A 25304-nucleotide genomic window follows, 5' to 3' on the forward strand; every position below is an offset into this window, starting at 1 on the left:
CTCCCAGGAGAGGCCTCCAGACGCCGCCAGCAGAGGGCAGCATGGCCTCACGCCCCGGGGCCGTCCCCTGACCAGGCTGGAGGCTCAGGGAGCTGGGGCAGGCGGATCTGTTCCCTGGGCCACGCCCACCCTGCGATGTCAGCTGAGGAGCCCCCCTCCCCCCTCCCCCCACCCCCCAGGCCCCCACTCACCACTGGGCCCCGGCGGCCCCTCTTCTCCAGCCACTCGTGCCGCCAGGCGGGCATGCAGGTAGCCTTGAGCTTCTCACGGATCAGCCGCTCCTCGGGCCGGTCGTCCATCCGGGGCAGGCCCCGCGGCGTCTCCCTGCTCTCCATCTCGAGGCTGCGGCAGGCGGGGCGGGGACAGGGTCACAGGCGGGAAGGAGCCGGCCGGGCCAGGACCGAGGAAACGCACTGCTTCCGCGCGACGCGTCCAGGGGGCAGGGCACGGCGGAGGGGACCGCCCCCGGGAGCCACGGGCCGCGCCCCGGGCGAGCTCACCACGCGGGCAGGGCCGACTGGCGGCCGAGAACGGGCATTTAACACCTTTACACAGGCGGGGGGGGGGCGGCAGCCACTGGACACAGAAACCAGAACTGCGGGCAGCCCGCTGACCCCCGCGCCCTCGTTCCCTCGGGCAGCGCCGCACTCGAGGGGTCACGGACGCACGTCTGTCCCGGGTCCCAGCAACTCCGGCGACGCCGAGAGAACGCACGTGCTTGGAAATGCGCTCGACACCCCCCGGGGAGCCAGGCGAAGCCAGGGGCGTCCTCTACGGCCCACGGCGGGCTCTGCAACCCCCGAGATGAACCCCGTCCTCAGAGCGCCGCTCGAAACGCAGACAGAGTGCTGGGGGGGGGGGGGGCACTCCACGCCCAGCGCAGGAGATGCACTCGGCTTCTAGCACCTGGTCCCGAGGGGCCGGCAAGGCGAGGCCGGCCCAGGAGAGGCCACTGTGTCCAAGCGCACAGCCCACCCCAGGGACCCTCAGGGATGCTCCGCGGAGCTGAGGACGGTGGCCGTCCCGCACGGAAGGGAGGGGGGACCCTGAGGGGGCAGCAGGGCGGCGCTCCCAGAGCAGCCCCCTCGCTCCTCTGGGCCCGTCCCAGGGGCAGAGCAGCGGCACCCAGCGGGACGGACGTCACGCGTGCTCCTGGGCCAGTGGCCAGCGGTCCGCCAGAGGCTGCCCTGCGACTCCAGCTGTGCGGAGGGCACAGGACGCTGGCCCCGCACGCAGGGGAGGGGAGAGGAGGGGTGGACCGCGTGCACTGCTCCGGCACACGGGTAGAGTCTGCCGCAAGGAACGCCGCAGCTCGGGCAGGAGCGAGGGGAACGAACGGAGGGAGCGAGGAAGCAGACTCTGGTTCTCGATCTCCTCCTCTACCCAGGAAAGACTGGACCTCCTCCTCCTTCACCTGGCGGCCTTTTCCTGACCTGACTTGATCATAAAACATCACGCTGGGGCGGGGGGGCGGGAGAGGAAAGGGGGGGAGTGGGGAGAGCGGGGGAGCCCTGCCCCAGACCCGTCCTGCTCAGTCAGCACCTGCCCCCGGGGAGACCCGGGTCTGCGGGCCACCAGACGCCCGAGCTGGCGGCGCCGCGCCGACCTGTGCAACGGCAGCCACGGTCCCCCCAGAACAGCGGTCCGGGGAGGCGAGGTGCCAGGCTAGTTCTCTGAGGTCAGTCCCACGTCCGCCAGAAGCCCCGCCCCTCCACCCAAGGGGCAGGAGCGCCTCCCCTAGAAGCCACCCCCCACCCGCCCCAGGTTGGCGCCGCTGAGCGCCCCTGTCCCTCTTCCCCGGCCCCCCTGCCTGCACCCAGCCCAACACGAGGAGGGCACTCTCGGCCCAAACGCGCCTCCCTGGGTCCCGGGGCCTCCCTCAGGCCGGCGGGCCGGCCTCCTCTGCGCCACCCGTGAGGGTAAGGACCACCTCTGGCACTGGTTACTGCTCTAAGCAGCAGCACACTTTGCACACACCTAAGCGTATTGCTTTAGAATCCGTGTCCTGAAACAGGGTTGCGGGGTCACAATGCACCCTGTCTGGTGCCGTAACTAAGACTTCTGGTAGTAATGGCAACTCAGGTTCAGGAAAACGCACACCCATTCAGAATCCCCCGTCAGGTTGCCAACTCAGCTGGGGCAACCAGCAGCCCCCCGAGAAAGCTGCCGCAGCCCGAGTCTCATCCTTCCCCTCGCGCCTCCCCGGCTGCAGGGGCGCAGACGACCCTCCCACCAGCGCCCTCCACAGCTTCCCCGGGACCCAGGCCAGAACCCAGGATGTTCATGTGGCCCGTGACGCCTGCCACGCCTGGTCCTAGCTCGCCGCCGAAAACGCCCTCCTGCTCGGGCTCTGCGTAGGTTGCTGCTCACCGGCCCACACTCCCCTGGCTGACGTCCAGCCGTCTGGCTTTGCTTCGACTCCCTGGAGACCACCCTGGATCAGGGACCCCGAGTCCCATCTTGCACCATCCCTTAGAGCAGCAGTCCCCACCTTTTCGGCACCAGGGGCTGGTTTCGTGGAAGAGGATCTTTCCATGGACCAGGGTCTGGGGGCCCCTGCTTTCAGGTGCGCACTGCCATCCTCAAGCCCCTCCCCCGACCCGCAGCCCAGGACGAGGAGCCGGTGGCTGGCCCCCACAGACCCCCACTAACGACCCCGTCAGACAGACGCCACGGCGCTAACACGCTGGCCGCCCCAGGACCGCCCTGGCTCCAGAGGTGACGTGTGCTCATGCCATCTCACCTCCGTGCAGCCCCGCACTCAACCGAGGCGCCACCTGCAGTTCAGATGCTGTTCAGGGGGCGGTTCTTCGGCTCCCGGACCAGCGCACAGACGGTCCACTGTCTTCGTGAGCAGTGACCGCGTGTGGTCAACTCCACAACCTGCACTTCCCCCACTTTCATCTCCAGGTCAGAATGCCCGCCACAGGCAGACGTGTGGTTTGTTGTGCAGGGCTCACTGCCTGTCCTCACGGCGAGCAGAGAGACGGTCTCGCTCACAGCCGACGGGACCCTGGATCCACGAGGCACACCGTGTGCACCGCCTGCCCCGCCTGCCGGGGAACCACTGCAGCTGCTCGGCCCCGCCGGTCTCTGAAGCAGGAACCGAAGCGGGAATAAAGACTCCTTCCGACACACTCCCACTGTCTTCCCAACGCCCTGACGTGCGGGCTTCACGGGCCAGACACATGAAGCGCTGCTATTCTGTCCGGTGTGCGTGCGACCATGCACGGCGGCGACCTGTCCTCTTACCCGACCGACGCCACGCCTGCAGCAGGAAACGGCTTCACAACAACGAGGAGAAGCACACGGGCCCATCAAAACTGAGAGCCGTAACCCGCCCCCCCCGCCGGTCAGAGGGCCTCAAGCCTACTGTCCAGAACCACACCTGTCATCTTAACCCAAACCACACCTGGTCTGTGTGACCTGTTGGCAGGGTAGCACACATATTCTGGGAATACTCGGAAGACTTAAAAACACCAGGCTTTTAGCCAGATAAACGTGAGCAGCTCAAACCCTGTTGCAGATTGAACTCTGGCTTCCTCTCCTGCTGACCCTGCTTCTGAACCTCCCTTGGAACAGGCCCTTTCTCTCCCTGCCGGCTGCCAGGTGTCCGGTTCTGTCCCCTCCTGGGTGACAGGACTCACCTGACACCAAGGGGCATCCCCAGGGCCCTCCTCAGGGAAGCAGTGCGGCTGCCCCTCCCGCCCCCCGCCCCCCTCAGGCAGGCACGGGTTTCCCTCTGGGGACCCAAGAAGGGGACTTCTCCCCACTTCTGCCTCTGCCCGCCCTCCTGCTCCCCTCTCGGGGTGGCAGGCCAGCCCCGCCCCTCCACCCCAGCACCAAACACCCCTCTCTGGCACTAGGTGCATCCCACCTGCACGGCAGGTGTTTTCCCGCCGGCACCTCGCAGCCCCACGTGGCGACGGTGGTTCTCACGGCAGACAACGGGGGTCTGCTCAGTACCTGCCTCCCCGCCACCCCGTCCCCAGTTCGGGCACTGCTCCCGGCGTTGGCGAGACCGGCCCAGACCGGCCAGAACAGCGCCCACACGGGGCGTGCATGCCACCTCCCCCCACGGGGCCCAACGCCCAGGGCACCGCACAGGGCCCGCAGAGCCCACCCTCTGGTCCGCATGGCTGCACCACGCCCTGACCACAGACGCTCTGGGTGGTCTGCAGGGTCTGAGCAAGGTGCCGGGGGCGGGGAGGGGGGACCCTTCAGGGATGAGGGGAGGCAGGACTGAGGGAGGAGAGCCGAGGAGTCAGGGAAGGAGGGGGCTTGAGGCTGCGTCCCCCCGGGGCTGGAGGGTCAGCCCCTCTCTCCCCCGCCCGTCCAGCTCACTGGCCCTGCACGAAGACGGACGCCCCCGTGACGAGCAGCGCTCACGCTGTTAGCTGAAGAAGAAGATTCCAGCCTTTCTGCTACAAATCGCGTTTTTGTTGGATTCTACTCAAGACCATTTTATAGTTACAGGAAACCTTCTAGGTCAGGAACAGTCACGGGAGTGACGGATCCGATACAACCGCCTCGCAGTACAAGCCCCCGGATGGGCCCCGCCGCCTCCAGGGCTGTTGGCGCCGAGGTGGACGGCAAGGCGAGACCCTGGGGGCCGCGGGCGGACGCGCTCACGCAGGAGTGACCCTCGTCAAGGTAGAGGGCTGCTGCCCACGGCCGAGACCCGGGGGAACCGAGAGAAAGGCAGCGCCAGCGGGCTGCTGCCCCCTCCGCACACCCGCCCGGCCCCCGAGGAAGGCACAGCAGCAACGCAGGACCCCCGCCGCGCCGGGTGCACCCAGGTCTCTCCGGAAGGGAGCCGGTGGATTCCGACAAAGGCCACAGGTCCGTGACTGTCGACACGGATCAGGTGTCAGCAAGGGAGCTGCTACTTCCACAGTGTTTGCCTGCAGGCGCGGCTCCTCTCCAGGAGTCCCCCGTGTGCTCCCGGAGAGCGAGGGGGAGTGTCTAGGACGCCCCATTCGCCCTCCGTCAGCTGCGACGGGCAGGACTCTGCCCCCCGTAGGGGCGGGGCCTCGCAGCTGCCACCCCCACAGGGGCGGGGCCTCGCGTCCGCCCCACCCGGGGGCGGGGCCCACAGTCCTCGCACAGAGCAGCCGTGGGGGGCGTGGCTGCTCCCTCGCCCGGAGGCTCCCATCAGAAAGATCCCAAGTCAGTGCCAGATGGAGGCTCCTCTGGTGTCCGTTCTCTCTGGAACCTTCTCCAGTGGGTGTGTGACGACATTTTTACTAAGTCAGTTGTCTGCAAAGGCACGTGACAGCCCCCCACCCCCGACTACCCTGCCGGGAGCCAGAGCGCGCAGGCGCAGACCTGGAACGGTGGCCGGCCGCGTGCCCGCCCCTGACAGCGTCTGGAACCTGGGGGGAGGGTGAGAAGGGTGACGTTCTGCCTGTCTTCGGGGCCAGTGAAAACCCTCGGACCGTCCTCCATGTCCCCGGACAGACGGAGAGGAGGGGGCGGCGCTGGGGTCGAGCACAGAGCCCTCCCCGCCTCCACCGGGACGGGCTCCTGCAGGCCCCGCAGGGCAGCAGGCGCCGTTTCTGTGCGCTTCCTCCCAGCGGGTGGCCCTTCGTGTCACTGGGACGCCCAGCGAGGAAGGCCGACCTCCTGACCACTGGGGCTCTCTTCTCCGTGCGCCCAGTGCTGGAGAACCCTCCACCGGCGAGCGCCGCGCGGTGGCGGTGCGCACACTGTGCCCGGGCCACAGCGGCCCCCGAGAAGCGGGACGAAGACAGGAAGACACAGGAGGCGGGACCAGCGTCCCTCCGGGCGCGCGGCCAGCACTCTGGGAAAGCACCGAGCCTCTTGGCCGAAACGGGGCACCCGAACACATCGTGAACGGTGTCCAGGACCGGGCGGGTCTTCCTCCTCGACTTTACTGGGGACCCTGGAAAGACCCACAGAGGAGGTGACGCCTGGATCATTTTAGAGGGACACACAGGACCAGCAGGCAGCTGACGGAGGCTGGAAGGGCATTTTCTAGACAAAAGAATCAGTCCGTTCTGGAGAACATGACGTTCTGTGAAATGCTGACCAGCGCACGGTTCTGTTCAGGAATCTCCGGGGAAAACCCTTCCGCTGCTTCACCTAAAAGCCTCCGTGCTTCCCGGTTCTCTGTGAGGGAGGGGAGCCCACCCACAGCACTCCTCACAGCCGCTCGGCCCGCGAGTCCTCCCGCGAGGAGCCCTGGACACGGGCGGTCAGAGGTCAGAGGTCAGAGGTCCGTGCCGGGCCACCTCTCCAGTCCCTTCCGGCTCCAGGGGTCAACACGCAGGAGACGAAAAACCCGGAGAGACAGCGGACACCGGCTGTCCCGTCTCAGCACGGGGCTCGCGGGCAGTGCAGCTGAGGCCCCAGCACTGGGCCCCGGGGGGAGACTGACCTCCAGCCGGACAGACGGACAGAGTCGGCCGGTGCAAGCCCAGCCCGAGAGACTCGGGGTCGGACCCTCCTCCCCGTCCGGGTCGGACCGCCAGCAGAGGCCCTCGGCCTGGTGTGTCACTCTGATTTGTCCCTGGCCAGCCCACTCCCTTGCCCAGGACTTGGGTCAGCGGTGGAGACAAAGACGACGTGAGCCAAAGCACCCTGGGGAGCCACCCCCTCAGGGGAGGCCCCAGGGAGGGAGACAGACACGGCCGAGGGCACGGGCAATGGCTCGTGCTCCCGCCGCCTCCGTGTCCACTGAGGGACGGCTGTGGGGCACAGACGCCCTCGGAGCGCGCCGGCCGCCTGCGTCGCCCACTGGAAGAGGAGCCTGGAGCGACCCTCACGCTGAGGTCACCCTTGGAGACACCGAGAGTTCAGGTGGAGCACCCAGGCCGGCCCGCAGGGCAGGTGGCGCCCGCCCTGCACGCCGTCGCTCGGGCACTCCTCCTGCCCCGGCTGCCCCCGCCCGCCACTCCCTGAGAGAGAGGGCCTGGCGGCCAACAACCCACCCCAACCGCGGCCTGGCCCGCCGGCCCGCCCGCCCGTCCACCCGAGCGACGCCTTCCTCGCTCCGGCGGGGCCCTGCCGGCATGCATAAACGCGTCAGGTTCTCGTCGCCGCACCAAAAGCTACAATTTAGAACCAAATTGCGTTTATTTTAAACTGGCAGGTTTTGACTTACGGCTTAGCCTGGCAAACAGTTCAAAAGATATTCATCGTAACTGTGTTCTAATTTTAACGAATTCACTTATAAAAGAATAATGGAAATGGAAATGAGGCAAGTGACATATTTCAGTATATAAATCATATTATCGTGTTATTTCTGTTTCAAAACATGACAGCCCTCCTCTCCGTAATCTGGCGTGCGAACACTCCGCTTCCCCAGAACAACTCTGACTCAGGCCGTCACCCTCCGGCTGACGCCGACCCGCAACCTCTGAGGTGGGGAGGGAGACGGGTGAGCCCACCCGGCGCACAGCAGGGGCAGCGCAGTGAGAGCAGCGAAACAGCACGACCTGCCCAGTGCCCCGGGGCCTGTCTCTGGTCCCAGCACAGCGGGGCCCCCGCCGCCCCACTCAGGCCCAGGCGTCGCCCCCTTTCTGGGAGCAGCTGCCAGAGAGGCTGCCCTCAGCCACCCCGCCCCCACCCAGCACACGGCTCTAAGACCTTGGTGCTCTGCCGGGACTTCCTGTCCCCGTCCTGGGGGAGCCCGGGGGGTGCGTGCGGAACAGGGCAGAGGGGCGGCGCGGCCCCGGCCCTGGCAGCACACCCGCACTCTCGCACTGGGGGCTGCGAGCTGGCCCCGGACAGGAGGGCCTCGGAGACGTCAGCGGGCTTCCCTGAGGCTCTGCCTCTGGTTCCAGGGAAACTGAGGCAGGAGTGGAGGGCTGGGGACAGCCTCGCAGGGGCTCTGTCTCCGGCCCCTCGGGCCCAGTGAGCGCCGGCCAGCCAGCCGAAACCCGACTTCGGCAGAGACAGCCCTTCCCTCGGCCCTGGCTCGTGCCCGCGCCCCAACCTCTGCCCACGCCCGTCACTCTTCCCGAGGCCGACGGCGGGAGTGGTGGGGAACCCTGGGGGGAGGCAGGAGCCAGGAGGCCAACCCCATGGCAGGGAGACCGGGGCCGATCTGGGCGGGCAGGCGCCGTGGGAGCCACAGCACCCACTCCAGAATGCCGCGTTCCCTCCGAGATCCGGGAGCAGGCGCAGGGACAGATCCACGCTAGAAACGCCGATGGGACTACAGTGCCAATCCCCCGAGCTAAGTGAGGTCAGCCGTGAGGCCGGGGGCTCGCGTCGACGCCGGTCGCTGTCCCGAGGACGCCCCGGACCCTCCTCTGCACCAGGAGCGTGTGAGCAGGTGGCCCGAGTGCCACCCGGGAGCGAAGGCCACGGCTCTCGACGACCCTCCCGTCACGGCCAGACATCCACACGCAGAGCAGAACTTCAGAAACGGCCAGGGGACCTGCGTCCCCAAGGGCACAGCTGGCCACGTGCGAGTGCCCAGGCCCTGAGCCCGCGGCCGAGCGCAGCCAGGCCTCGAGGCCGCCAGCGTCCACCGCCCCCCCCCCCCCCCCCCACGAGCACGTCAGCCATGCAAGAAGGACCCTGAGCAACACTTGCAGGGGATTTCCAGACAGGCCCCGAGTTGTGGTCCAGAAACCAACCACTTAAAACACGGGCGTTTCATCAGCACCAAGAACGTGCTCACGGCCCACCTGCCGGGGCCCAGCACACCTGGGCCTTCAGCGCCCGAGCCTGGCTGGCCGGCCCCCGGCGCACAGGCCGGCTGGTCGAGGGGGAGTGCGGCCAGGACAGTGTGGCTACGAGGACGGTCCTCCCACCAGTGGCCACCAGGAGGAGGGCGGAGGGGTCAGAGCCACCGAGGGAGTGGACAGGACGCCGTCCTCTGACCCCCAGGGAAGGCCGCCTGAGACAAGGTCCGTGTCCTCCTGTGACGAGCCCACGGGGCGTGAGCACCACCCAGTGGGGCCCACACACAGTGGGCCGGGCACACCCAGCACACGTCTCGGTCAGAACACGCTGCCACTCCCGGGGCCCGGCACCCGGCACCCGCGCCCCCCGCGCCAGTCCATCGGGTGGATGCTCCGCGGCAGCGCGAGGGCGACGGCCGGGCCGTGGGGGGAGCTCAGTGTTTGGAAGAGCAGCCACCCCCTCGAGGACACACCCTCCCCGGCTCCGCCTCCCGCCCGTGCACATCCACCCCCACCCGGCCTCCAAACAAGCAGCCCAACCTCCGGACCTCCGCGCCCTCACCCCGCCCATCCTGGGCCCCCTCCCCCACGCCGTGCTCCAGTGTGCAGACAGGGCCACTGCCTGGCACCCCGGCCCCGAGGCCCTGCTGCCGGCCACCTCCTTGTGGGACACAGTCCCCTCCACAGCCCCCCACCCCCAAGGCCCGGCTCTCTTGGAGGGGAAACCCCACCCCTCCGAGGAGGGGCGGCTGGCATCTCCCCACCAGCCTGGCAGGGGCTGGGGGGGGGGGGGCCGGCCTGCGGGGCAGGCAGTCCAGTGCCCACAGGCCTCCCCGTGCGGTCACGGCTCAGTCCCAGCAGCGGTGGCCGCCCGGAGCAGCCCCGGCTGCCACCAGCGAGGGCGGACCCCGTCAAGGCGGTGAGGAGAGCGCTGAGCGCGTGGGCCCTCCCGCGGGCTGTTCTCTGAACAGCCGCACGCAAGTGAAACGACGACACCGCGTGCGAGACTCCGGCACCGGGTCGTTCTGGACTCTGGGGGGTGGGGGGGTGTCAAGTCACCTTTTCAGGGGGTGCCTCTCTCTCCATCTTCCTTCCCGCCGCCCACCCCGGCTGGGACCCTCCCGGCAGCCAGGCCGGGGGCACCGCCAGCCCCCGGCAGAACCTACGGCCCCTCGGTCTATGGCGGGGGCTTCCCGTGAGCCGAGCCGCCCGCCGTCCACAGCCGGCAGGAGACCCGGAGCCGAACGGCCCGGCGGCCCCCAGCGCCCTGTGCAGGGACGCAGCGTCGGCAGCCGCGGTGCGGCCACACCCGTGCCGCGGGGGGCAACAGGACAGCACGCACGCCCCCATCACCGTCGGGGAAGCAGAACGGTGGACACGCCACGAGGGGCAACGGCCCTCCCCTGGCCAGGAAGGAGGCTTCGGTGTCACCTGAGTGACCCCTCTCTCTGCTAAGCCCCCAACGACTGCCCGTGTTTGCCGGGCAGGCGCGGGGTCGGGAGACGGCTGCATTCGCAGGGCCGGCGGGCTCCCAGAGCCACAGAGGGGGCCGGCGGGGCTCCGCGGGGCCGGGGAGAGCGCGGGCCGGTGCAAGAGTGGACGGCCCGGGGGCCCGGCCAGCACCCGGAGCACGCGCACGGAGGCCGCTCTCACGTCTGGACGAGCTTTAACCCGGGCCCCCAGGAACCCGGAACGAGCCGGTGGTGGGGGTGCCGGTGGCCGTCCAGCTGTCCCTGGGAGGCGGCCCCGGGAAGCGGCTTGGGACACAGGGCAAGTAGGGGCGCCCATGGGGGCGGGCTGGGAGGTGAGCAGAGAGCAGAGCGCCCAGGCCCCGTGCGGCTCACTGCCCTCCGCCCGGCGGGGAGGTGCCTTGCGTCCTAGGCAGGCTCCCACGCCTCCCGCCTGCGCCCAGGGGAGCCAGGCCTCAGCCTGGAGCCCGCCCGTCCTCGGGCCCCGTGAGCACACCAGCTGCTGTGACCGACTGGCTGTGGCCACCTTGAGGGGCAGCCCCCGGGCCGCACACGCCCAGGAAGTTGCCTCCTGGGGCACAGGCAGCTCCGCGGCACGAGGAAGAGGGGCAGCCTGGGAGGGGGAGCAGGAGTCTGGCCACCCCCCACCCCGCCCCCACGAAAACCCTCAGTGCTCAGTGAGCGCTCAGTGAGGGGAGCTTGGGGCAGGGGTGGCCCACCGGCAGCGGCAGCGCAGGGCCCTCGCTCACACGGCACGGACCCTCCCTGTGGGAGTGGCCCGCTGGACGCCCTGCAATGGCAGCCGGAGGGCGAAGACAGCAGGTTAGCCAGGTGTGTGTGTGTGTGACTGTGTGTGTGTGAGTGCACAGCTGTGGCCGTGTGGGAGTGTGACTGTGTGTGAGTGCACGGCTGTGGCTGTGTGAGAGTGTGACCGTGTGTATGTGAGTGCCTGACTGGGAGGCCGTGGTGAGTCTGAGTGTGTGGCTGTGTGAGTGCATAACTGGGTGTGGCTGTGTGTGAGTTGGGGTTGGTGAGAAAGACAGCAAAACAATCCATTTGGCTCAGTGTATGGCCAACCATATGCTCTACACAGATAAGAGAGTTCCAACTGGCTTTCAGAAATTAGAATCTGTGACATTCAGCATCTGGGGGACCTTCCACAACAGAGCGTGGCAGGACGCAGTGTAATTCTGAACACACTTCTCTAGCAAGCTGCTGCATTCGGAGATAAGCTGACTTCAGACACGAAGGGTTTCTTTTCTTATCACCAGAGCCTGGCCCAGGAGGGAAGAGGCAGAAGAGAAAGCAAGAAACCCCCCGCATAAACCTGTTCTCCTCGACGCCCAACTGCCCTTCCAGGCCCGAGCCCTCCGAGGGGGGACTCTGCCCCCTGCGTCCTCGCTCCACCCAGAGTGTGCCAGGCCCACCCTCCTCAGGCAGAGGGGGGTCCTGCCGGCCACCCAGAAAACCGCAGGTGACTCCAGTTTGCATGGCGCGGACGACAGGCTAGCTGCCGTGTTTTGTGGAGCCGAGAGCCAGTCAGGACAGCCACAGCAGGCTGGCTGGTGCCCGGCAACCCAGACGCAAAGGGACTTTGCTCCGTTCCTTATCAGCCTCCTCTGGAAACCAAGGACTCGGGTCCCAGCCGTCAGAGCGAGGGCCGTGCCTGGTGCGCGCCCGGGGCCGGGGGTGGCCGCAGGCAGGGGCCAGGCCGCCCACCACCAGGAACCTACGGCGAGCAGCCCGCACGGCTGGCTGGGAGTCCTCACGGGCAGCAAGGAGTCACGTGCAGCGTCGGCTGGGTGTGCGAGGAGGGACCAGCCAGAGCGTTCGGGGCGGATATGCTCCGTGGCACCCGATTCCACGACGAAATCTGTCCACAAGTCTCGTTCCCACTCCATTTCAAAGTCAAAACTTTCCAGGGCTTGAGCCCCGAGTTACTAGATTAAAAAAGAAAAAAAGGATAGTGAAGTTCACACTTTCCAGTAAATGCTAACTCCGTCCAAGTTACGTGAAAAGAACCCCCCCCCAAGATACGTGAGCCTGAAGTTTCACGACCAGGAAACAATGTAACTGAGAGCCGTTAGCTGCGCACACCCTGTACACACCGCATCACGTGTCACACCGAGAACAGGTCACGGGCGCTCACGCACGGAAAGGCCGTCCCCAGCGACAGGGCCCGAGAGAGGCCACCCCGGGAATGTCCCCTCCTCACAAGACCACAGCGAGGAAGGAAGGGCAGTTTTCAATGGTACGGTGCCCAGAAATCACAGTTAGTAAGCCACTTCCACAACTGCTCTCTGAGTACGTTTTACCAGACACAGGCATGCTCACGGCTTTGCCCCGATTTACTTCCTCCACTTTGCAGACACTCTGCTGCCAGCACGCTACGTGTCTCTAAAACAAAACACTTGCTCGTCGTCGAATGTCAGTTAACAAACGTGGTTTCCCTCTTTTCCAAGCCCTCACTGCTCTTCACTTGTGCTTTCCTTGGGGCTGGCACCCAGGTTTAAAATACGAGTTTGCAGGTTCAAAAAACCAGACTGACTGTGTTTGTCCTCAGTGACGACGACCGAGCAGCACCGTCCAGGTGAAGTCGGGGCAGTCGCCGGGGCGTGAAGGGAACAGAGACGCCGCGAGAGCCACCTCCGCTTCTCCCAGGGGCGGCGGGGACCCTGGTTTGCGCACCGCCGCCGGGGACACCCTCTGCCACCCCCCCCCACGTGGCGCGGTCCCACCGGTGCGGCCCTCCACTGCCGTGGCGACGGCTTCAAAATGGCGGGAACCACGCTGCTCTCGGGACGAGGCCACGGGCCTGCACAACTGCCCCTGCCGGCCCGACGGGAGCTGGGGCGGCCACTGCTCACGGGGTGTGTCTGCGGGCCAAGAGCCGCGCCTCACCGTCCCGTCCCCCGCACCCCGTTTTCTAGACCAGAAACGTGCCGGCCGGCCGGAGAGGGGGAGGAAGGGCCTGGCAGCTCTGACACAGGGGGCCCAGGCCCCCCACGGCACCACCACGCAGTCCCGGGCACAGGCAGGCAGCACCAGGGCGGCAGACGGGGCTGGGCACCGAGGCCTCTCCCGGGCCGCGCCCCCTGCCCACGCCGGCTGGGTGGGGCTGCTGCACCGGCAGGAGCCCGGCCCCAGGCCCCAGGCGCAGCCCTGACGCAGCTCCCGCCCTGGGCCTCCTGACCCACTTCCCAGCGCCCGGCGGTTACCTGGCAGGCGACAGAGGCCCTCACTCCGCCTTCAGTCGGAGACCCAGGGATTGGCCAGTGGGAGCACGCGGGAGGCAGGAAGCGCGGCAGGCTCTGCCACCGGAGCCAGGCGTCTCGGCCCGGCGGCTCAGGCCCCGGCCTGTCTGCACCCTGCCTCCCTCGGAGGGAGATCCCTGAGCCACGCCTGCCCTGCTCCAGATCACGCCGGCTGCCCGCCCTCCCTGCGCTCCCTCCCGGGCCCGCGAGCTCCCACACAGCCCTGGCCCCGGGGCCACGAAACTTGCCTGCCGCCCCTTTTACTACCTTTCTCCTCCCCGCATTCCTGGGACTTGGCAGACCGCTGCTTCCCAGGAAACCCCCCCCTCGGTCCCCGCCGGCCGAGGCCAGCACCGCCCTGTCCTGCGTTGGTGGACTGTTACCTCCTCACCCTCCCAGCCTTCCTCCCTGCCGGGCCCCCCCGGGGGGGGGCAGGTCCTGGAGGCAGTGGCAACAGCCCTGAGGCAGGCGTCCACACACGGACGGGACGGAGACTGGAAAGGGCATCGCGGCTGCAGTGCCCGGACCAGCCACCTCCCTGGGGCCCTGCCCGCGGGGACCAGGCAGCTGATGCAAACCGATGGGCATGCCCAGGCCACCGCCAAACTCTGGGCTTGCAGCCGGAGCACACCTCTCCCTGAGCTGAGAAGGCCCTGGGCTATCCTGGACGACGTCCACACAGCGCCTGGTGTCTGAGGACTCCCCTCAGACCGCACCCCTGAAACGTTAACACAGACCAAAGGGGAACCTGATCCAGCTCATCATGAGGCGCACCTCCCAACAAGCCCCGGGTCCACACTGCTGTTCAGCACACGGCCGCACGAGCGACGACAGAGGAAAAGCCGCAGAGGCCAGAAGCGGCGAACCGCAGTCGGCTGCTGGGGCCGTGGGGCGGGGGCTCAGCCGCACTCGCAGGGCAGGCAGCCTCCGCGCACGGCCACGCCCGCGCGCCCCAGACCAGCAGCAGCCCTTCACCGCACAGGGGGCAGGACCCCTGGACCCAGACCTCCCAGCGGAGGCACAGCCCGTGTTCAGAGAGGGGCCGGGGGCCCTGGCAGGGACAGGCCAGCTGCTGGTCACCTGGGGCGGGGGTGTGCACGCTGGGCCCACACAAGTCAGACCTGCACCACACACGCCACGCCAGCAGTGGTGCACAGAGAGGACAGGAGACATGTCCAGGGGGGAGCAGGGGCCGCTCCCAGGAGACTCTGCAGGCACTGGACGAGGGGACAGGGCCCGACCCTGGGCTGGCAGCTGGGGGGCGATCCTGAGGCCAGCAGAGGGCTGGCAGCAGCAGAAGCGGAGGCTGGTGGATGCGGAAGCTGGGAGGGCAGGCGGGAAGCTGGCGGAGGGCGGCAGGCAGGACCAAGGGCACCGCCGGCTGGGCGGGGGCTGGTCAGCGGGAAGGACCGGCTGCAGTGCCCGGTGGGCTGACCCTCCTGGAGAAGTCGCTCTGCGGCTCCAGGCGCCAAAGCAGAGCGAGGCAGGGAACCCACAGCAACGAGCCCTCACGCAGCCTCTGCTCTCTGGCCGCTGACCTGCTTTTAATGGGGCTGTCCAGGGGGTGAAGCCCGAGGCGCACAAATGAGTAAGTAATTAACAGTGAGAGAAACGTACTTGGAAACTTCCAGGTGTTTGAGAATGTTGCGTGCGACACACTTTCACCCACAAACGGTGCCAGCGCGCCGGGCTGGTCCTCCGGAGGAAACGGGGCCAGAGCCCGGGGCCAGGCTGACGCTCGGATGCGCCCCAGACAGGAGTTTCGCTCTGAACCCACGAAAGCACCACAGGAAACACTGGGACTGCCGGTAACGCTGCTGCGGCGGAAGCAACGGCAGCCGCCGCTCGCTCACTCGGTGGGGTCCCCCCTGCCCCCCCCCCCCCCCCCCCCGCACCAGCCCGTGAGCGGCGCCGCCACCCAGTCCCCACGACCCGGAAGCAGAGCCTCCGCCTCGCGGCCGAGGAGACGGGACCTTCCCGGTCGCTCTGCTGGTGGCAGGGAAGGCCGGGAGGCGGGCTCTGCACCCTCGACCTTCTCACGGGCCTGACAGGACGCGGAAGAAGACCGTGACTGACACCCGGGGGGCAGCGCCGAGGTGGAGGAAACCAACTGCGGCGGCAGTGGGGGGCGCGCACAGACCCGCGGGAGGACAAGAGCCCCCCCCCCCACCCCCGGTGCGGGAGGGAACGCACAAAGGAAGTCCGGCTGCCCGCACGCAGGCCGCACAGCGACCCGAAAAGCTAAAAAGCACGAGAACAGAACCACCCTTGGCGCACCCGCCAGGATGGTGCAGGTGGACACTGTCCGGGGGGCAGGAGCGGGCCCCGAGAACCGGCTGCGGGACCCGGTTTCTGCACGCGCACGTCCCCGGACTCAGCAGTCCTGCCTGCGCACCCTCACGCCAGAGCCAAACGCACAGATGTGTGACGCTGTGTGACGGTGGCCGTGCCTGCCCGAGAAGCCACAGCGGAGGGGGCTGGAGCCAGGAACCCGGTCGAGGAGACACCCCTGTTCTGGAGCACACTGCAGCCGCCGACGGGGCAGCTGTCGTCCTGAGGGCGGCCACCCAAACGCTGCTCGGAGGCCAGCGGGCTGCACAGCGGGCTGCACAGCGGGCTGCGCTGGGCAGCCCTTCTGGCCGGACGACCGGGCACAGACTCCACAACAGCGGCTCTGCAGCGTCCAGAAGGACTGGCCAACCCCTGTGCCTGGGAGCCTAGCCCTGCTGCGCGGACCCGAACCCAGACACACCCCGGGGCTGTGTGTAGCCGCACGGAGGGACCACTGCACCGGAACAGTCGGATTCCATTTTCAAAGTTCAAAGTGAATTCAGACTAAAACAATAAGGTGTGTTCAGAAATACTGACATCCACACTAATCCGTCACAGCTTTCAAAACCTAAGGCTCCGTGAAAACGACGTGACTGCTTGCCCAAGGGCCGTTTAAGAACCCCAGTAGAAGTCCAGAAAATAAATGACGGATGCAGCCCAGTACTCTGAAGGAGGAAAGAAAAAAGACCCGTGAAATGTCTTTCAGAACATTTATCACCTTAGACCACGAAGACACTGAGACGCTCTCACAAGGGGCACCTCACGGAGCCGGAAGCCCTGCGGAATGCACAGACCTGGGCCGCGTTGCAAAGCTGACCTCGACCGCAGGACCCCTCGCAGTCTGGCGGGGAGAAACGCCAGCGCACTGCAGGCCACTCACGACCACGTACTTTGAAGAATCGCAGCACACAAAACGGCCAGTAAGCAGAGCGGAACACACTTCCCAACGCGCAGTCTGCACGCGAGCCTGCAGCCAACGTTCGCTCAGTGTTAGAGGAGAATGCGGGACGGACCCTCCAGGTGATGCAGACCTCCAGCCCCGCGAGGCATCACACTCTCCCTGCAGCTGCGTCGGACGCAAGTCCCCCTGAACGCCCCGCTCTCGGACTGCCATTCCACGAGGCAGCGCAGGACGACCGTGCACTAAGGACCCCCGTTGCCACTGTAAAAAAAAAATCGTCAACTCACGCCCCAAACAAGGAAACCGATGCCCAAAAAGCAACGTCGGAAAGTGCTGCGAAGGGACCAACTGTAACCTTGGAGGCCGTGCAGGTTTGCGACCGAGGTGCCGGCCCCAGGCCCCCACGCAGGCCTGCACGCCCGGGCTCCGAGGCCCCGCCCCCTCCTGGCGCCCCGCAGGAGCAGGATTGGTCTCCCGCTCCCACCGCCAGCCCTTCTCATCGGCTGCGGTAACCGCGGCCTGTCCCGGAGGCCCCGGGGTTCCGGCTGCGGGAACAGCACCTCCAGTGAGCCCCGGCGGATCCGCAGTGCGCGCCCTCGGAGCCCTTCTGCGCGCAAAGCCAAAGCGCTTTGTTCGAAGCGCAGATTCGGTTGCAGCCCTCTGGCGGCTGCGCGCCTTCTTCCCTTACGTCTGAGGGAGAAGCGCGCTCCAGGTACGGGAGGCCGCGGGTTCAGTTACCGCCGGCAGACCGGGACACGGGTCCGGTTACCCGGGTTGGCTCCTCGAGGTTCCTGAAATCTCACGAAGTACTCGCCTGGCAAATCTTTCCTTTGATGCGAGTGTGCACTACTACTGACCCCAAGTTGGACTGTTGTCCAACTAGTAAACATCAGACGAAGGACAGCTGTTAGGGCGAGAACCCCAAAGGTGGCGTCTCGAGCTCACGCAGCGCGCTGAGAAGGTGAGGAAGGAACCGTGACCTCGTGTTAGAGCAGAGCGTCTTTCTGTGAGCACTCGCACACACACACGTGCACGTGCACGTGCACACTCCCGACTCCCCAGCAGCGCGGCACTGCACACAGGCGGCCGCCCTCTCCTCCGCGCAGGCCACCGCGCAGGTGGCGGTCTCTTCCCGGCCAGCAGGGCGGCGCCCTCCCCTGGAGCACCGGGCGAGTCTGAGCGCCGACACCTCCCAGCCATCTCCCTCGAGCAGCAACCTGGGGACACCGACCGTCCAGGCTTCTGCCGGTCAGCCTCGTCTCAGCTGCGTCCTCGCCTGCGTCTGGCCGCAGGGGAAGACAGGCGACCCCCCAGGCTGGACGTGCCGTGTCACCAGTGCCCGCACCCGTCCGTTCCACGAGCGTTGCCGGGTGCTGCGCCGTGCCGGGCGTTCTGCTGGACGCCGGCCCCTCCGCAGCCGCAGACTCCGCCCAGGTCTTCGACTTCCGGGAGAGGCGTGGACGAGATAACAAACCACACAACGAAATCAGGTCCGTCCGCGAGCTGAGACCTGGACGATGACCCCGCTGACGGGGGTGTTCCGGGCAGAGGGGGCAGGGCGTGCAAAGGCCCTGCGGCAGGCGGCGCTGGGCTGAGTCTCGGAGGCACGAGGCGAAAGGCAGCGGCTCCGCAGGGCACAGGGCGGTGGGGTCAGCGAGGACAGGTGCGGGGCAGGCGGGCCAGACCGTGCACAGACTCCCCTGGGCCTAGCACCACCTCTCCGGTCCTTACCCACAGGGAGAGCAGCTAGGAATTTCTAAATTAAATTAAACTATTTAAGTTCATTAATTTTTAAAAAGTAAATTAAATTTCTTGTTCCGGAGGGAAATGGCTGTAATCAGGTTTGCATCTTTACACACTCACTCTGGCCACACGATACAGAGAACAGGCTGGCAGGGGCAAAGCGAGGGTCCGGGAGGGAGGGGGTCGGGCAGACTGCACAGTGGCCTGCGGGGGCTGCCCACGGCCAGGACACCAGCCCCCGAGGCGGCACCGGAGGCACGGAGGTCTCGAGGTAACTCATAGTCCTGGCTCGGCCACTTCGTGAGTGAGGGGCGTCCTGGTGGGACACGGTGGAGGGGACCCCGGCCCTGGGCTCGGGAGTCGGACCTCGGGTGTGTCATGTAGATGGGGGGGGGGGGGCCCTGCAGTTCAGGGAAGGTCACGGCCAGAAAAATGAGCTCTGCAGTCACTTGTGAGTGGTCAGTTACGGATCTACAGGCACGGATGAGACTGGCGTGGGCTGGAGGAGACAGGGAGGAGCCCGGGGACCCCCGGGAACAGGTGGCGTGGCGAGCCGGCCAGGACCAGCTGTCCTGGCAGCGAAGCCGGGGGCACTCACCCACCAGCCCCGACGACCAGGTGCTTCCAAGCGCAGCCACCCGACACGCTGTGCTCAGTATCTGACCGTGCGAGCGCGGCTCCAGTTACTGTGTCACAGACTCGGCTACTAGACTAAGTTTTATACGATGTGAAACTAAGCAAAATTACCAACCCATTTGTTAAATACCAACTACTACTACCAAGTACCACGCAACGCACAAAACCTCAGAAGAAACGGTTCTTGCCTTCACACCTTACCTTAAGCTGGACCATGACTAAAATCACATCACAGGAGGTTCTTGCAATCTTCTGATACACCGATTTTACAGTAACCACCTTGAGAAACATTAACCCACACTAGCATCCCCGGGCACCCGGTGACACTCCCGAGTGCCAGACGCCAGACTGGGCGGTCACAGGCCGAGACAGACTTCCGCGTCTGTCAGCAGCCGGCAGTTATTGCTCAGGGAGCTGTGAGGCCAGCCCGAGATCGCTCGATAACGCAACGGTCAAGTGGTTGTCTGGGCCCCAAGGAAAGGTGGTGGGCACGTCTCCGCAGGGCGGAGCCAGGCCCCCGCCGACCGCCTGCCCCGCACGCAGACTCCCAGCCGCAGGCACACGCACACTCCTCACGCTGCTCTGCGGTCAGCGGGGTCACCGCCCAACTCCAGCCAACTCCGGCCCGGCGGGAGCCCCGGGGCGGGCCGGCGGGCTCAGGAACGGTCTTCGGGGGACAGGCTGCACTCTCAGGAAGGCGTGTTTGCTGGGCCTTACGAACTTAGCAATCCTGGACACGTGGCGACATCTCAACCCGGTGAACCAAACCTACCAGACAGGTGCCCCAAAGGCCCCAGCCAGGAACAGCACCCCCCAAACGCAGCGGACCCCCGGGAGGGCAACAGAGCACCCGAGGACACGGCCGTCCTCCCTCCGCACCACCCCCGCCCCGAGCATGCCCTGTGCTTCCTCACGGGGCCTGATGGCCGGAGAGCTGCCGCTTCCAGCGGGAGGGCCGCACTCCAAACCCCCGCCGGGGAACGGGGCTCCTCGCTCCCGCTGCCCTGTTTCTCCTTCCTCTCTCAAGGAAGGCAAGGTTCGCCCCTGAGCTTGCAGCATCACGTGCTCCTGCTAACGTGAGAGGACAGGCAGAGCAGTCTGGAAATAACCTGTGCCCAGATTCCATCTTCCCTACCGTGGGGACGGGAACCCCGAACCACGCACCTGCCCAAGGAAAAGGAAAGGGGCCGGGACAAAGGCAGACAGGAGCGGACCGCGGGACAGGCAGATGCACGCCCTTGGGGGAGGACAGCCCCCCCTTCTGCAGTCGGACAGGTGCCCGTCTCCCTGCACACCAGCCTGCCCCCCCCCATAACAGCCCGGCGTCTCTCTGTGTCACTGCACTTCCTGGCCCCGGGAACGCAGGCGCCCAGACTTGGGCGGGCGCCCAGGGCTGCCCGGGGGAGGGTCCCGGTGGCAGGAGCAAGACCTGGAGTCGGGACCAAGGGGCAGAGCCGGCTCCCAGACTGTGCTCCCCCCGAGTGATGAGTGTGGTCCGCTTCCTCACTTCCCTCCGCTTACGACTCAGTGCAGCACCCGTGGAGAGATCTGCATGACAGGCAGCACTGAGGACCCCACTCCTCGCCTGACACGGGGCACGGCGACCGCAGTCCCGTGCAGCAGGCCGGGGGGGAGGGGCTGGCGAGACCTGCATTGCAGGCGGGAGCGCCCTGGCAGGGCACCAGACGGAAACGCACTGGTCCAGCACAGAGCCACTTCCTCCCCAGAACCTGCCCATCAGCGGGGAACGGCCGAGCTGCTGGCGGACGTGAGGCTGACCCCCAGCTCTCTTCTGGTTGGGGGACAGCAGGCTTCAGCACTGCCAGTGAGTGCCCACCTCCCACAGGCAGCAGGGACGGTGCCCTGGAGGGTGGAGGGGGTAGTGACTCGCGTGGAAGGCAAGGGGGGTGACCATGCAGAAGGCCCCCAACCCATGTCAGCACAGCTAAGACCCTCGTCGGGCAGGGAGGACGGCATGGACAAGCCCCACCGCCCAACAACGCCCCACATGCCTCCCGTGTGTTCCTGACGGCTCGCCCCAGTTTGAGACGGCCCTGCAGTGCCTGAAAGACGGCCTGGGTCTGTCCCTCACAGTGCCCGGCCCGCCGAGGGGCGGCTGCCCCTACTGACTCGGCATAAGAGAACTCAGGCAGGGGGAGACCACCGGGTCTCGGGACGGGCTCGGCGGTGGGACACAAGCAGCACCTCCCAGGTCACAGGCGCAGCCCTGCGGTGAGACTCCCCCCGCGCCACATTCTTCTGCTACTTTCCGCACAGGGAGCTGCCTTTTCACCCAGGAAAACGGGTTCCAAGACGCGAGGGCTGTGCTTTCTAACTCGGAGCGCTGTGAACGCCCCCCCCGCCCCCCGCCCAGGGGAGTCCGCCCGTGAACTGTGAGCTGCCTGGCCACCCCGCGCGGCCTCTGGAATGCTCAGGGCCAGCCCGGGGCTGGGCCGTGCTCGCAGCCCAGGCAGGCTGCAGCTGGCTCCTGCGCTCTTGCTGAAAGCAAAGAACACTCCTTTCTTTTCATGTGTTGCAATCTTCAAGTCAACAAGCCAGGGGCCGGCTCTGAAACACAGCACAGCACACGTCAGGTGCGAGAGGAGACGCGGCGGCGACCACGACCACGGAGGGGCCGCTTCCTGCCCCTCACCGAGCGGGGTGGCCGCGGTGCGCTGCAAACCGTCCGGTCAGGAATGCTGGGCGACCAGTCACCCTCGCCAGAATCAGATACGAAAGGAAAACAAGAGCTGGCAACGACTGCAGCTCTCGTGTTTCTCTCCCAGAACTGTATTTAATAAGGTTAATCTTTGAAGCCTGCACTAGCTCCCTTACCTGGGTTAAAGCAGAACCCGGAGACAACTCCCCGCCACAGAGCCTGTGAGTTCAGGTGTAAGACGAACGTACGGAACTATCTCCAGTGGTTTTGTAAAACCACCAGCTTAACTTTTGGAAACGTATTTTTAGGTAGCAACGTCCCTATACCTCTAGTTTAAAAAAAAAAATCACTACACATTATTTTTAGCCTCACAGCCTCCAACGGGAAGTGAGAGCTGCGTGCGGCTGCGTGCGGCCTTCAGGGCGGCTGCGTGCGGCCTTCGGGGCGGCCGCGGCCTTGGCCTCGGCCTCGGCCGAGAACCGGCACCGACCAGGACAGCGCACCTTGCTCCTTCAGGAGGCCAGCAAATTGACAGTTAGGGTTTTTCTAGGCTACAAAAATAGGATGGAGTAATTATGTCTGCCACACTCACGAGAGCCTGTCCAACCGAGAGTGACACTGGAATTCCTCTCCAAACACGGAAAACAGGAAGAGAAAGCCCCTAACTCGGTGACACAGGGAAAAGCCCCAAACCCTCGGGCGCCGCTCCAGGGCGAGCTCTCGCTGGCGGCAGGCGTGACCCTGAGGCCGAGGGACAACCTCGCGTCTCCTACTTTTAACGAGCTTTATTTCTGCCACTTGCACTTTGAAAGTGTAGTGCCTACACTTTCCATCTCTACGTCTAGAGATTACAACCCGAAGGCGAGCCTGAAATAAAATACCACAGGACTCTCTTTAGACAGAAGGGGTCCCCAGGCCCCTGCTACTACTGAAACAAAAACAGTTCAAAGTCTGTTCAATTTTCCTCCCGCAAGTATGAAGTAACCATCGTCAAAAAACTAAAATGTAGAGTTCGAGATTTTATTGAACAGCTTATAATACAAGTGTTTACACCAACAGATTCAAGTAAATTTCAACCCTACCGACAAGAAAATGGGGGGGGGGGGGGGGCCGGAATTCGCTTTGCTTCAAAAGATGGCGAATACACCGTTTACCATAAACACAATCTCTCGGTGTGACATTCCGGGTGAGCAAACTAGCATGCTGGCTAGTGAAACTCACTTGATGGCGCACCCCTCAAACAAAGCGGGGGAGACGACCCGGGTCATCGGCTGCAAACACCGAACGCGGGCGCCTGGCCCAGGTCCAGGGTTCATCCGCCTCTGCGCCAGACCTGCACCCGCGCGGAGCAGCCGACTTCCCCACCGGCATTTACTTACTCGCCCTGTTTTACGGCGGCTGCAGCCGTGCAGCCGCCGCTGGTCCCGGCGCCCGGGCGCGAACGCTTGCTGGGTCACTGCCCTGCACCCAAAGCCGTGGTCTCGTGAGAGCAGGTCAAGTTAACCTTCCAAGTCTGGAGTTTCCCATTTCTCTCTGGAGCTTACTTCACTCCCCGGAGCAGGAAGGCGCACAGACACACCCGGGAGCCCACGACACGACCAGCGCACGCGGAACTGCCAGTCACGAACGTCCTTTCCCCGCAGGGTGCCTCGGCGCGGTGGGAACCCTGTTTTTGTTTTTTTTTTAGGATTTTTTTGTTGTTGGGGGAGCAACCTCCAAGTAATGCACTGCGGTTTTAAACAAATAAACAATCAAGTTCCAAAAAAGTGCCGAGTCACTTGAAAAATCCACCAACACCGAAGACGGGTCCCGCGGCCAGTGTTCGGATCAAGGTCAGCGGCGGCTGCGGCCGCGCTAACCGCCCCGCGGGCGGGGCCTCGAGCACTCGCCCGGCTTCTCGGCCCCGCGGCCGCCCCGTCGCGGCGGGAAGGGCTTCCTTCCCCGAGAAAGCGCGCGGTCGCCTCCAGGGCGTCCGGCCAGACCCGCGGGGGCCGCTCCGGCGCTCCGCGGCCGCGCCGTCCCAACGGCCGCGCCGGGATCCCGGGCCGCGAAGCGGCTCGGAGTGGGACAGCAGGCCGCCGGGGCGGCTGCGGGACGGTCGCCGACGCCGAGACGCCCTGGACGCCCCACGCACCCTGCGGTCCCCGGGGGCCCCGCGGTACGGCCCCGCAGCCGTGACAGGCGCCCCCGCGCCACCCCCAGGCCCGCGCCGCACCTGCCCGGGGCTCGCCTGTCACCGCATGGGCCTCGCCCCCGTCCCCGCGCCCCGCAGCGGCCCCCGGCCCCGAGCACGCCCGTCACTCGGCTGCGAACAATCGCGAGTCCCGGTCCCCGCGCCCGCGTCCCCCGTCCCGCCCGCTGCTTACCCGGCGGCTGCAGGAGGCGGCTCCGCGGGCTCCGTCCCCGCACGGCTCGGGTCGCCGCGGTCCCCGGGCTCCGGGACGTGGGCGCCGGCGCGGCTCGCGGCTCCGGGGGGCGGCGGTTCCAGCACCGGCTGCGCGGCGCTGCCGCCCGCGGGCTCGGGCGACGGGGACGGGGACCGGGACGCGGACGGCGGCGCGGGCGGCGGGTCCAGCTCCACGCTCCGCACTTTGCGCAGCTGCCGCCGCCGCCAGTCCGCCCGCTCGCGGCCCCCGCCCGACTGCAGGGACCCTCCGCTCGCCTCTGCGCCCGCGAGTCCCGACGACGACGCGCGACTCCCCGCCGCCGCCGCCATTTTCTGTCGCGGCCGCGTCCGCCGGGCGGAGGGCGGGGCGGGGGGCGGGGCGCGGGCGGGGGGCGGGGCGCGTAGGCCGCCTGCGCAAGGACGGGAGCGCGCCCGCCTGGGCCTGCGCGCGCGCGCCGGGCTGGAGCCCTGGGGTCGCGGGGACCCCGGGGTCCCGGAAACCGGAACACCGGAGTTCGGGGCGCCGAGACTGGGGAGACGGGAACGCCGGGGGCGGGCGGGCGGGGTCACCGAAATCGGGGGCGCGGACACCGGGATCTGGAGGACGGGCCTCGGGTGCAGGGGACGCGCGCGCGCGGGAGGGACGGGACCCCGCGGGCCGGGGGACGGGCCGCAGGTGGAGGTCCGCTGTGCGCGTCGCCGCCAGGTGGTCCCGCCGCGCCCGCGACTGGGGGGGCCGCCGCCGCCGCGCTCCGCAGCGGGGCTGCCACTCGGACTCCGGTGTGCGGCGCGTGGAGGGGACGCTGGCGGCGGTGTTCACATTTGTCACCCGCCCCGTGCGCTGGGGGACCGGCGCAGACCAGCCGTACCCCGCCCCGCCGGAAGCGGCCTGCAGGAGCGCGGCCGCGGACCGGAGAAAGAGTGTTTTTGGGTTTTTGTTTTTTTTCTCAAAGCGTTCCGAGTCCGCCGCTTCCTGCCTCGCGCTGTGCTCAAAACTTCCCAGCGTCCGCGCCTGCGGTTCCCAAGCCGAGGTTCCTGACTTGGGACCCGACCCCGCGCCCGGCTGGAGAGACACACACCTGCGCGCGGGGCGCAGGGGCGCCCGAAGCACGTGCGGGGCGGGGCGGCACGGAGCCAGCAGGTGCCCCGGGGCCCCTCGGCCAGGTCTGCCCCCCACCCCCAGCGGACGCCGGGAACCGCACGTCCCTGCGCCCCGCCCCGCCGCGCGGGCGGATCCTTCAGCCCCGGGGGCGGGGCCACGAGGTGCT

The 25304-nt window shown here is 66.9% G+C and overlaps 1 protein-coding gene across 1 annotated transcript in view; it reads right to left on the reverse strand.

Annotated features, from left to right (window-relative positions):
• Positions 1–24395, reverse strand: part of MAP3K1 (mitogen-activated protein kinase kinase kinase 1) — a 49872-nt gene extending 25477 nt beyond the window's left edge. Inside the window, exons 1-2 of the mRNA XM_036020151.1 lie at positions 24017–24395; positions 192–342 (exon numbers count right to left, since the gene is read on the reverse strand). Of these exons, the coding sequence (XP_035876044.1) occupies positions 192–342; positions 24017–24366 (501 nt within the window). The 5' untranslated portion in view covers positions 24367–24395. The remainder of the gene's footprint in view (positions 1–191; positions 343–24016) is intronic.
• Between the last annotated feature and the right edge of the window lie 909 nt (positions 24396–25304).

Source organism: Phyllostomus discolor, chromosome 3, assembly GCF_004126475.2.
Source record: "Phyllostomus discolor isolate MPI-MPIP mPhyDis1 chromosome 3, mPhyDis1.pri.v3, whole genome shotgun sequence".
Lineage (NCBI taxonomy): Eukaryota > Metazoa > Chordata > Mammalia > Chiroptera > Phyllostomidae > Phyllostomus > Phyllostomus discolor.